This window comes from Cladosporium halotolerans, assembly GCF_011745625.1.
Source record: "Cladosporium halotolerans strain TM138-S3 chromosome Unknown Sca16, whole genome shotgun sequence".
In the NCBI taxonomy this organism is placed as follows: domain Eukaryota; kingdom Fungi; phylum Ascomycota; class Dothideomycetes; order Cladosporiales; family Cladosporiaceae; genus Cladosporium; species Cladosporium halotolerans.
Window position 1 is genome coordinate 145,159 of NW_027191467.1, and position 12,280 is coordinate 157,438.

At 54.6% G+C, this 12,280-nt stretch overlaps 4 protein-coding genes across 4 annotated transcripts; 1 reads left to right on the top strand and 3 right to left on the bottom strand.

Moving 5' to 3' along the window:
- Positions 1-154: 154 nt before the first annotated feature.
- On the bottom strand, positions 155-3,376 carry WHR41_04756 (uncharacterized protein; the record flags this gene model as incomplete). Its single annotated transcript, XM_069373362.1, has 1 exon — positions 155-3,376. The coding sequence occupies one exon, from the start codon at positions 3,374-3,376 to the stop codon at positions 155-157; it is 3,222 nt and encodes a 1,073-aa protein (XP_069229089.1).
- Positions 3,377-3,743: 367 nt separating this feature from the next.
- On the bottom strand, positions 3,744-6,338 carry WHR41_04757 (uncharacterized protein; the record flags this gene model as incomplete). The annotated part of the gene is made up of 1 exon (XM_069373363.1): positions 3,744-6,338. One exon carries the CDS (start codon positions 6,336-6,338, stop codon positions 3,744-3,746), a length of 2,595 nt encoding a protein of 864 aa, XP_069229090.1.
- A 1,432-nt stretch (positions 6,339-7,770) lies between these two features.
- Positions 7,771-9,147, top strand: WHR41_04758 (uncharacterized protein; the record flags this gene model as incomplete). Its single annotated transcript, XM_069373364.1, has 5 exons — positions 7,771-7,900; positions 7,985-8,034; positions 8,106-8,238; positions 8,289-8,529; positions 8,591-9,147. The coding sequence occupies exons 3-5, from the start codon at positions 8,137-8,139 to the stop codon at positions 9,145-9,147; spliced, it is 900 nt and encodes a 299-aa protein (XP_069229097.1). The 5' UTR covers positions 7,771-7,900; positions 7,985-8,034; positions 8,106-8,136.
- Positions 9,148-9,253: 106 nt separating this feature from the next.
- Positions 9,254-11,085, bottom strand: sti35 (Thiamine thiazole synthase). Its single transcript, XM_069373365.1, has 4 exons — positions 10,949-11,085; positions 10,804-10,894; positions 9,928-10,489; positions 9,254-9,868 (listed from the first exon to the last, which is right to left on the bottom strand). Exons 3-4 carry the CDS (start codon positions 10,465-10,467, stop codon positions 9,401-9,403), a joined length of 1,008 nt encoding a protein of 335 aa, XP_069229098.1. The 5' UTR covers positions 10,468-10,489; positions 10,804-10,894; positions 10,949-11,085; the 3' UTR covers positions 9,254-9,400.
- Between the last annotated feature and the right edge of the window lie 1,195 nt (positions 11,086-12,280).

Here is a 12,280-nt window from a genome sequence, read left to right on the forward strand (position 1 = left end):
AGTTTCTCCATGCATGTATGGTCTTTAAAGGACACTCCAGGTGATTCAAACCTCATGTCACTTTCATTCGTTTCTCATTACTAACCAATTCTGCGTGGGGATGAAGCCGCCTAATCTGGATATATCCTACATGTACACAATGCCGCAGCCGCGCTCAATCGTCCCCAGCAAAAGCCCTGCTAAACTTGACCTGCGAACTGAAGTCCTCCCAACCCGCCACGCGATTCCTGCCCATTGCCCTAGCCACCTCACTCTCGCTTCCATCTCCGCCTGACGAGTACAACCACGACTTCGGCCTCAGACTAAACGCCCCTCCCTCCCTCACAAGCTGCACCCTCTCCGCCCTCACCTTCCCGTCCTCATCCGACGCCACGGCCGCCTCGGGCGCTTCGATCTCCATCGCCTCGGGTTCCGTCAGTGCAGTCGCGCGCTGCTCGCGATGCTCAAGAATATCGACGTCGATCGTGTGCAGCGCGCAGACGCGGTAGACGGAGATTCGCTTTTGCTGACCGTGCCGGCGCACGCGGCCGATCGCCTGCGCCATCGTGGAGTCGTAGCCGTATTTACTGTCGCGTAGCAGGGGCGAGAGAAAGATGACGTGATTCGCGGCTTGCAGGTTGGAGCCGGCGGCGGTCTCGTCTGAGGCGTTGAGCACGATTACTGTGTCGGCGTTTGAGCGGAAAGAGGAGATCTGCTGGCCGGCTGTGGTTGAGTGAAAGACGATGGCAGAGGAGAAGGTGGTGGCAGAAAGCGCGGCTTCGACTTGGTGGAGTTGCTCGGCGAATTGGACGAAGAGGATTGCTTTTTCACCTTTGGACTTGATTCCGTTCAGGAGGCGGATGGCGGCTTCGAGTTTAGCCCCGTGCGAGGTGGTCTGTGTGGAAGCACTAAGGGTATGAGACCAGAGCAGGTGATAGTCGTGCATTGATGCGCCACAGTCTCCGGCGCGGCATTGGGTTTCGTGCTTGTTTTTTGAGATCGTATAGCATTCTTCGCAGACGCGGTGGCCGCAGAGAGCTGAGACAGCGATGCTTTGTCTGTGAGTAGCAGAACAGTCCACGCCGTCGCATTTGGTCGCTCGTCCGGCAGCTTCGTGGACGTTACGCACATTGCTAATGTAGCGCTTCGAGCGAATCGATGTAAGAAGACTCTTCGCATGAGCATTCACGGACGATGTGAGTTCTCTGGCCTTCTTCTCTTCCTTGCTGTTCTTGCCTTCGTTCTCACTTCCGTCATCATTTTTGGCCAATTTCGATCGCTTCGTTTTCTTAGGGCCATTGGCCTTTAGCTTACGAGCCTTCGTGTTGACGCTCGAACGAAGCGCCTCCTGGACATGGCGGATCGTTTCATGGTCGCCTAGGGCTTGTTCATCAAGCAAGGTCGACGCCATCTGCTCCAGGGATTCGTTGTAAATCTTCACATCGTGTTGCGCGGCATGGCATGCTACCTTCAAGTCCCCAAGGGCTGTATTGATCTCTGCTTGACGCGCCGCAGACATCTGCATCAAATCTACTCCCTCTGGCAGGAAAGCTGCGTCTCTGGTCAACGCCTCTTCCGCAGTCTGCACGTCTTCGATCGCTGCCGTGAATCTCTTGTCACGGACGGTCGTCTTAGCACTCTTAGCTTTCCGAATGTTCATGTCTTGAGAGGCGAGTTGCTGTGAGAGTTCGGTATAGGCAGCTTGGTGGGCCATATCCAACGTGACTGGAATCAGATAGTCATCGTACGTCATTTCGTCGCCATCCATGATGTTTTGGCGAACGAAGGCATCCAACAAGTCTTGAGCAACCTCGTGAATTCTCTCGTGCATGCAATCCGACGCCACTTCCCGCATAGCATCAAATCTCTCGAAGTCAGTCATGTCTTTGCGAAGAGCTCGGATATTTCTCTGTGCCATCACTCGTGCAGTGTCACTACCGATGCGTAGACGGATGCCCAGTAGGCCAGCGATTTGCGCGATGTCATAAGCATCGGAGAGAGCAGGCGTACCACTCAGGCCCCAGCGCTTATCTGCCTTCAACGCTTTCAGCGAGGCGTACTCGCGTGGGGTATATTGATGGAACTCATCGACAATGATGCGATTGAAGTAGAACATTTCGAAGAGGGGGTGCCTGAGGCCGTCTGTAGGGATAGATTTGGCTGCCGCCTTCACGGCCTGGCTTTTGTTCTTGCCCTCAACAAAGTCCCTACCGACGAGGCGGCGCGATGGTACTGTTGCCTTGAATTCTTCACTCTCGATCAACTCGGCATACCGTTTTCGAACATGATTCTGAAGTGACTTCAGGCCTTCCTTCCTCAAGATTTCGAGGTGAGAGGGCACTTCTTTGCAGGCGTGTTTGAGCCACTTGGAAAACGCCCGTCCAGAGTTCGTTGCTGGCCCCGGCATAGCAACAAAATTTGCAAGCCTCTCGGCATATTCTGCCTGGCCAAGCACGGTCCGGTTGACAAGGACGATCTTCGCCTTTTCAAAGTCTTCGATCGAGTACTTGTTGAGATCTCTCCAAGCGCTCACTGTCAAAACGCTTTTGGCGTACCCAAGCTTTTCGTGGATCTCGGACGCCCATTGTTTGATCAGGGTATGGGGAGCCACGATCAATGTAGCTTTGGTTGGAATGAGACCTTGAGGTTGGCGTTCACGGAGATCGGCCAAGATATCCTGCCCGCTGGTGAGGTGCGAGTGGATCAACGCAAGACTGGTGATTGTCTTGCCGAAGCCCGGGTGGTCTGCGCAGATACCGCCGCGCACGCTGACCTGCATGTGAGCACGCACTTCAGCTCGCCAATGCAGAGCCGGTAAGATCGCCTCTTCGGCTTCCTCAATCGTGAATGCTTTCCCAGAACCCACTTCTTGTTGTTGCATCCACTGAAGGACCGAGGCTTGTTTCGGAAACAGCACACAGCTCATGCCAATATCCTGAGGAGCAACCTTGCCTTCCGTTGACCGGAGTGTGAATGGCTTGGGATTCGCATTGCTCGCTAGGCCCTGCTCCAGCTTCCATGTGAGCTTGATGGCGGAATCTTGGGCTGGGAGGCGAGCGATCGCTCGGTGCGCGAGAGAAGTCAGGTTCAGAGCAAAGTCGATCGTTGCATGATTGTCGCGTTGCGTCACTTGAAAGAACATTGGCGACGGGCGGCTCTTGATGCATCGCTCGTACGTCGCTGCGCTTTTCGGATCTTCGTAGGGTTTGATCGTTTTTGCATCGTGCAGGACAAATCGCAGGCTAGGCTTGGCCGGCGCGCAATTCACGCATTGTAAGGATTCAAAATCGAGCGTCCGCCACTGCGAACAGGGCAGCTGCCTTCTCATCGATTCGAGAGCGTACGCGTACTTCGTGAAGAATGCGACGTCCTTGGCATCCACATCCTGGCAACCCATGCTTTTATGTGCAGCACCATGGTTATCAGAGCTAAGGTCGCATCTGAGAACCAACTCAGCCTCTCTGCAGTGACCTTGGTGAGTTGAAGAATTCGACGATACTGGGATAGAGATCTGGACTTGTGGATCGATTGAATGAAGTCGAAGGTCATCAGCAAAGCCCCAATTTCCAGCAAGTGTGATCTTTGGACTCGAGAAAATTTTGCCAGTGGCCGATGGCGTCCAAGCCGGTTCAACAGAAGCGATAACGGGTCTCTGATCAGTGTGGTCGAGACGCTCGTGTTCAGTTGAGAAAACAAAGCTGTCGAACTTCGGGTCTCCGGTGCGGCTTGGGTTCAGAAAAAGATAGATCTGATGGTCTTCTTCACTACCCAGCCTCTTTGTACAAGCTATCACCGGCGGTACCGCACTGCGGGAGTGCTTGGTAAGAGCCGCTCAGGTTGTAGCCGACTTTGTCATGAACCTCTGTGGGGCATTTGACGTTGAGAACGCTCCACACCTTTTGATCCCGGTAATCAGGTAGCTCAATCCTAGCAAGCCAAGAAGTAATGCGCTGACCGTCGCCTTCTATTGCCAGTTTGAAGCTCTCTGCCGTATGATTGCGAATTTTCCACTCGATGCCATCAAATAGCGTAGTGGAGCATCTCCCGACAGCAATAGGCTGTTCGAGAATCGCTCTTATCTTGCTGTTCACCGGCAGGCTGTCATCCGGCAATGCGAACACTTGCCAGTACGCTTGCTCATCGCCGAGTACAAGCTCAAGCCGAGCCGAAGGTGCTCGAAAGATAGCCCTCCATAAATGCGTTCTCCTCAATTGCGAGAAGCGGAACGTGCTGCTCAGGGCTTCTCTCGCAGCGTCTGCATAGCTGCCCTCGCCTGAAACGCATGAGACCGTGGAGTCGCTATTGAATGACAGACATAGGGGCAAGATCGATCGAAGACGTTGCTCAAATTCGACGGGACTACCCCGTGGGGAGGGGCATAGTTGGTAGTTGTGTGCCGGGTTGCCGCCACAAGATACGCATGTCGAATGGCCGCATTCTTGACATTTTTGGATGGGCTTCTGAGACAATCCGTTGGTACTCTCACACAGACAGCGTCGCGCTGACATGGCAGCGCAGGTCATGAGACCAGCTGAAGGAATGTCGTTATTCATCTCGGGAGTGTGGACGGGTTCGGTCAACGTCTCGGTAATCGCGGTTCTTGTGGTGCCTGGGGTCGCTCTATCATTGGTCGCATAAGAGCCTTGTCCCTTAAGGACAGTTTGTCCGCACATGATCGCGGCAAGAATCGCAGAGCCCACAGAAGTGGTTGACATGGCGTTGCCTGCTAAGCTTTGAATTTCGGGCCCGGTCTCTGTCGTGAACGAAATCTTGTTCAGTGGTAGACCTTGCAGTCCCAATAGCTCTTCTGAGCTCAGGGAACGACCAGCGTCAGACGCAAAGAACATGCCACTAGGCGTTACACACGGGGCTATGCCGAAGTGTGTGTTGTCCTCGAAAACGTCAATATTCTGAGAAACATCCCAGACTCTTGTTTTGTGCCGAACATCGAAAATTGTCGCTTTCCGGAGCAATGAGATATCCATATGGTCCCGGACACGCTCCACCTGCTTGCGGTACCATGACGGGATGCCATTCTCCGGTATGTTCATGGTTCCACTCTCAGACCAAAAGGTCAGAGGTCTGGCATTTCCTAGGCGATGTTTTTGGCGATACTGGATGTGGCGAAGCTCGCACTTTTCCCAATTGTACTCCCTCGTAAAATCTTCCAAACTGTCGTGGTTTTGAGTACGAACCTTGTCATTAGGAAGCATGAAATCTGTCACAGGACTACTGGCATAGCGCCGAAAATCTGCCATGGTCGATTGCCATTTAGCGCCCATTCCCTTCGTGGAAGACGCATCCGCTGCTTTGGATTTGTCAAAGCATACTAGGTACCCACGTCGGCGAGTGTGAGGGAGGTAGAAGTCCTTTGTATCCAAGATAACTCCGCCAACTTCGTAGCCTATGTCGCGATAGCATTCGATCATCATGTCCCAAGGGCTGCTGACGACATTCTCAATAATCACAACTGCGGGACGAAACGCTTTCACATAGGATAGTACGCCAAACCACGTACTGCTGGATTCGCCACCCTCATCTTGATCCAGAGACTTCCGCGAGTTGTTCAGCTTAGAGAAATCGACGCAAGACGTTCCTGCAATCAGGATGTGTACGTTTCCCGGAATGGGCAGTTTTGCTCCGTATACAGTCGTCGCTGTTGGGACCTCATTGTTGACGGCTTCAGTGATCTCGCTGATGTCACGGAAGATGATTGGCGGGTTGAAGTTGCGTTCGATATAAGCCTGCTTGTACGGCACGATCTCTGCTGAGAACAAATGATCAATTTTAAGCTCAGGGGCACCTGCTGATTGCAGAGCATCCTGAACCATTTCCAGTGCCAGTAGTGGACTCTCCGTGCCAGAGCACATGGTCGCAACACGTAGTGGCTGAGGGAATGAAGCCAGAGCTTCCCTCAGGCCCATGGTCAGAGCTTGAGCCGTGATGTCCCTGAAGATACAATTGATATCGGAAAGTGGAGGGAGACTGGTGTCCAGCCCTTTGGGTTTCCCCTTCCCACGCTTGTATATCTTCGACATGCCTTCCGCGGTGGCTTTTCCTGTCTTTTTCCCAGTCTTGCTAAGACCACGTGGTCCTGAGGCGCTCGGCTTCGTGACAGATGACGATTTGGCTCCTTTGACCTTGGCGTTTTTCATCATGATGGCAAGTCCGTTTGTCATGCTCAAATGGACGTCTTCGGCGTCACTTTCGGAAGAATCTGACCCGTCTGCACTGGCATGGTCTGATCTTTCATCTTCTCCTTCTCCTTGCGAGTGGCCTTCGAAGTCCGACTCATCGGGGGGCGATTGTCTGGCGACCCGCTGCCGTCTGTGAGTTGACTTTGGCGGCTCAAACTCCATTTCTGAGTCGTTCAATGGGTCCACATAACAGGTTTGCTGCGCAGCAGACCGTCTAGGGCGTCGGCTTGTGTGAGATGCTGCGCAATGCAATACGGCTTCGTACTCGTCCGGTTTAGGGACCACGTGTTTGACGCCGGGACTGTGCGACCAACTTTTGTGTCCATCCCCGCGCCTATCATTCCCATCTCTTCTCTTGAGTGCACTCGGGACAGCACACTCGGCTTTCGAACCTTTTTTGTTGGCTTGTGTTCGAGGAGCTGAATAGAAGAAGTCCGAAATGAACCCACGTTCCGGATTTTGCTTGCGCGTTCGCGGACCTTCGACGATGAGCGGTCTCTCGTAGACTGGTTGTTGTCTCAGCTCAGTGAGGACTTGCGGGGACTCATGCTTGTTGGTGAATGAGCGATGTTGTGTTGTGGCTTCGCCGGAAGCACCAGAGTCACATGGTATAAGCACGCATTCGAGCTTGCGTCGCTTTTTGCCCGGAGAGACTGGGAAAGGCTCCGGTTGCGACCATTTTCGTTTCGTGAAGTGCTTGCCGGACGACGGATGTGGGACGGAGATTTGGTCGGGATCGGAATCCAGCAACATCGATATATCTGCTGGAGGCATTTTATCCAAGAGTGCGGCTACATGAGCCTGGATATGATTCTTGTGGAGTATTTTATGTCATTACGCAGCACTTGTTGGTTGCGTGGCCACAGAGCATCTGTTTCTTGCGGAAGTGTTCGGCCAGCGTGCGTTTGGGCGACGCGTTCGTGGACGCGACTGGAATTGCGAAAAGCTCCAAGGGCCGTTGCCGAAGATCAAACGCCGACGTCAGTGAAGGATATGCTGCACCCATCATCAGAGCAGGCATCGCAATTGAGGTGGGCAGGAGCAGGATGAGTTGCAACAGCTGAACAAGAAGCGCCAAAAACTACTCGAACCTTTAACCAGGCGAACGCCATGGAAGAGCGCCGGCGCTTTTATAAATACCTTAGCATGGCATCCTCACTCCAGCATGTGCCTGATTGCGAGAGACGTCATGTGAGCATCCTCATTGAAGTGATCAATGATGAGGTTACCAGCGGCAGATCATTGTAATGAATGGTTTTTCACTCAAGCACATGACAACTGAACACAGTGTTCAGTCATGGCTCAAGGTCTTGGACTGCAGGCACTAGAAACCGGATTATCTTTGCCGCAGACGTTTCCCAGGGTGTCTATTGCCCAGGGGCGATAAGAGATTGCTCAAACAGGTCCGCGTCGTTGCACAGTCATCGACTGCAAATGACTGAGCAGAAGGTAGCTGTGAAGAAAGAAAAACAGATTAGCATTTCGGCAATTGATGGGCGATGAATGGTCACAATTTCAGCCTTAGGCACTCAAGATGGCCCAGGCCCTCCAACTGTTGAGCCAAATTCATGAGGTCGGCAAGTACCAGGCATCGATAGACAAGTGAGCCAAAGTTACCGGTGTTGTTCTTCTATAGACTGATACAGCAATATCTTCTCTTCCTCCCGTCCTGGTTTCCTTCACGCGGGGTCTTTTAAGCAGCTCGCACGCCAGAAAGATCAAGGGTAAGTGGAGGGCTTCAGCCGATGCAGGAGGACGAGACGTGGCTTGGTCGAAACTATCGACATTAATAATAGACGACCGTGCAGTTTTCCGGGGCATGGGGCATAGCGTTGTATGATTCTGCACTCTAGGCAAGGTCTCCACGGCATTTAATACCTACACTCTGGCCCAATTTCTTGAGATTGGCTGACAGCTTGGCTTTCCAAGGGTTGAACCGCGTCGAACAAACTGAGCAACAATGGCCGCCCACTATACCTTCGAGGGTTACTCAGGCACCTCGAATACGAGCAAATCCGACAACCCCTATGACGCTCTGATCGAAGCCAGCAACAATGACCCAGTGAGTTTTTCACGCAGAACCAATAGCCAAATCCCCTCTCACACCACCAGCACCAACTCCAAACCAGATACCAAACGCACCGAACGACCCGCAACGGCCAACAGAAAGCCAAACTCCTCGCCCCCGACTTTCCCGGCGTCACCGTCGACGAGATACTCAAGAACCTCGAAGACCCTGCCCAGCCAGACTACGAAGACTGGCGTAACTGCCTCGTCCTCTGGGCCCGCCCGCCCACCGCAATCCGCTCCCTAATCCTCAAGATCCAAGAACGCCTCCTGAAGGCTGCGCCTAGTCAGTCCCTCCCATCCCTCCCAACACCACCACCACCAGCCCACTAATCTAACCAAAACAGACCTCTGGCTCATGCCCCCCTCAAACCTCCACATGACCGCCCTCGAAATCACGCACTCCCAAACTCCCTCCTCCATCCCCCCTCTCCTGTCGCAACTCCAACCCTTCCTCCCGGCCCTCGCCTCCTACACCCTCACGCACCGCGCGCGCCTCGTGAAACCAGCCCTCAGCTTCGACGCCCAAGCCCTCGCGCTCTCCTTCCTGCCCGCCGCCGGCGAGCCCGGCCGCATCAGCCCTGAAAACGAAAACGACGCGTACAGCTACCACCACCTGCGCCGCGACCTCTTCGCGCGCCTGCGCGAGGCTGGTGTCGAGGTGGGGAGCAGGTATGTGGTACCGTCGGCGCATTTGACGGTTGGGAGGTTTGTGAGGGAGGGAGGGTTTGAGGTGGGGGAGTTGGTGGCGGCTGTGGAGGAAATTAATGGATGGTTGGAGAGGGAGGTTTGGGGTGCTGAGGGAGGGGAGTGGGTTGTGGGCGAGGAGAGGGGGTTGGATGTCAGGAGTGGGACGCTGTGGTATGGGGGAGGGAGAAGGGAGGTGATTGGGGAGGGGTTTTAGGGGCCTTTGGCGATGGGGAGGAGCAATTGAGTGTTAGGGGAGATGAAGAGATCTGGAGATGGGACGTAGAATTGATATAGATGATAGATCGTTGGCACGAGATAGATGAGAGTGAAAAGGTTTGGGAGATATTCTGACATCAATGGTATTGCAATTCATAATATCAATACCCAAAGGCCGTGTAGCCAAACGAATGTGATCGTCGTCAAAACTCATCATGTCTCTTCGTACACATCACGCGGCAACGCAGAATTTACCACTTGCCCCCCTCGTTGCACTGCTCCCTCCTCTCCTCAAAGACCTTCAGCGCCTCCTCAGCAGCCTTAACACCGCTCAGCGCCATGGCACCAAACGTCGGCCCCATCCTGTTGGCACCATCGACCTCGGACAGCTCCATACCACCAACAATCAAGCCGGGCGCAACCTCACGCGTGCCCTTGACGATAGCGTCCTCGGCAACGTTCATGTCGAGGCCGCGCATGCCGCCGAGAGCGGGGATGGCGTCCATGGCGACCATGCGCTTGACGCAGAAGGCGCCGAAGGGCCCGTCGTGGCCGGTGGTCGAGACGATGATGGGCGCGTTGATGGTGTTGGGGTCCATGCAGGACTGGTCGTCGTGATGCATGGTGACGAGCGTCCAGTTGGTGACGACGCCGGCGACGCGAAGGGTGCCGTCAGGGGAGCGGCGGGTGATGAGGTCTTCGACGGATGTGGCGTTGAACTGGGTTTGGATTGTGAGTGAGGGTTCGTCGGGAGGGGTCATGTGGTAGCGGGACTCACGAGCTTGACGTTCGGGAACTGGAGGACCTTGGACAGCATGGTCGAGGTGAACAACGCAGCGTGCTTGACGGTCACGTAGTTGGAGTCCTCGCCAGCGTCCTCATACGGGACGCCAACCTCCCTGAGGAAGGCGTCGGCAGGCTTGCGCATGATCATGGCGCTGAAGAGCTGGCCGCCGAGCCAGGCACCACCACCGGGGGAGACATTGGCCTCGATGATGGCGATCTTCAGGTCCGGGCGGGCTTTCGCGAGGCAGTAGGCGGTGGAGAGACCGCAGCTGCCAGCGCCGACAATGACAATGTCGCTCTCGGCGTACTTGTCAAGATCGGAGAAGTAGCGGCGGGTCATCTCGCGGGAGACCTGGCTCTCGCGGATGGGCCTGAAGCGGAAGTCACTCCACTTGCCGGCCATCTCCTCGACCGTAGCCTGGGGCTTGACAGCACCGGTGACCGGGACGCCAGAGGCATGCGGGATGGCGCTCAGCTTGGTAGCGACCTGACCGTTGTTGGTCGGCTCGGGGTAGACAGCGACGGGGGCCATTTTGTCGGTTGGGGTTTATGATCTGCCATGGTTAGTCCTTCCGCTCTAAGGGAGCGATGGAAGGGGGAACAATGTGTGCACGATTCCTTTCGCAGGTATTATCCTGATCAAGTTGAGCCGTATAATCTCAGAACGACCTCTGCGGAGTCTGCGCCGAGCCTTCTCCCATGATCACCGATCGCATTGGCAACGGCTGCCAGAGCGTGAGACCTTTGTCTCGCAGCCCCAGCAGCGTCCCGAGTCATGCTGAAGGTGTCACGGGGTGGAAGGCTGGTCACGAGCTTTGGCATGAGGTGAACACCGGCAGTGCACATCAAATCCTTCATGACGAAGTACCTTGATCATGGTGGCTGGTCGAGCCAACTACCCGTCTGGAATCGAACCCATTGTCGATAACGGCGTACCGATTGGGTCTCCGTAGGATCGTCTGCAGAGAGTCAGCATGCGCTCACGTCATATTTCGTATGCGGAGAAGGAGTACGCTTGAAAGTTTGGTCGAGATATGGGATCTTCGTAATGGGTTTGAGGAAGGAATCGAGGCCGAGGGGACTTCGCCTGCGGATTAAATACTATGGTCACGGCCGGAAAAACATGAGCTCACACAGAAGAGCTTGCTCCCCACAGCGGGGAAGCTATCTGCACGCGAAGGAAGGTGGGCGTGGACGAGTTCGTTTCGATCCATCTGATTTGCTAGATAACAGTTGATGACACCAAGGCCCGCCATAAGTGACTAAGTCGAGGTCGTCATCCTGCGTTCTCGGTCCGATCGTTCAAGTTTGTACGCTTTAGAAGACTACGACGTGTTCATCCACAGTCAAAATATGAGGCTCTCCGCGTAGAAATTCGGTTTTGATCCTCTCAAGAATAAGGGAACACGTCACAATTATTTTCCTTCTTCGGAGAAAGGACGCATTCAAGGATGATCGCTATGACAATATCTCACAGACCTCAAATTTTCGGATGGGCGATGGAAGATGCTTCTGCTCTGCTTGTCGACGCGTGTGACGTCCGAGGAGTCGCGTTGGTAAAGCCGACATCGGAAGAGCGGCGAGCAGACGACAGCTTTCAAATTTCGCTCTGCGTGCTGGGCTGCAAGATAACCCAAGTCATCACGCCGGCCGAAATGTCACAGGCGATGCTATTGCACGTCGTCAATCATATGAGCGGTCAACCGCCTGTCGGTCTGCAACTCCGCTCGGGACCAGCAATGCACTGCCGATTATATAGACCTCAGTCTTATGCCGCGCTGGACGTTTGGGCGCGGATCAGAAGAAGGATCCTCCCGCTGGTCGAGCCAGAAGCCGAACCATGTTCGTACCGTCGGAGCACGCAAATCCGCAAGCCCTCTAGCCGGAACTAACTTGTAATGCCCGGATGAGGCATGTGAAAGTGAGCATCAGGATCACATGAATGCACAGCGCTGGTTTCAAATTGACGGGCACAACTGCCATCGGGAGAGTGATGCCCCGAGCGACGCACCAACCTCGCCTGGATGACTCGTGGGACATTCGCACTCGCAGCTGTGAGGCTGATCGTTGGTGCAGAGCCTTGCTCGGTCTCGCCTGGCCACATATACGGCCTGTGGCTACATGTAGGATAAGCACACCAGTTCCCGGACAGCGGCTCTCTGCATCCGAGAATACGATAATGCAACGGTGGAGCGTAAATGTCCGACCGGATTGGCCAGCCGTGAAGATAGCTGCAAAGGCGAAGGCAGTGGTGGTCTCGCGGGCGGTGCTAGTTGGTGCGATCCGCCCGAGAAAAAAATAAAGTGAGCGCCAGCCACCAGCGAGGCGCAAAGTAGATCCTCTCG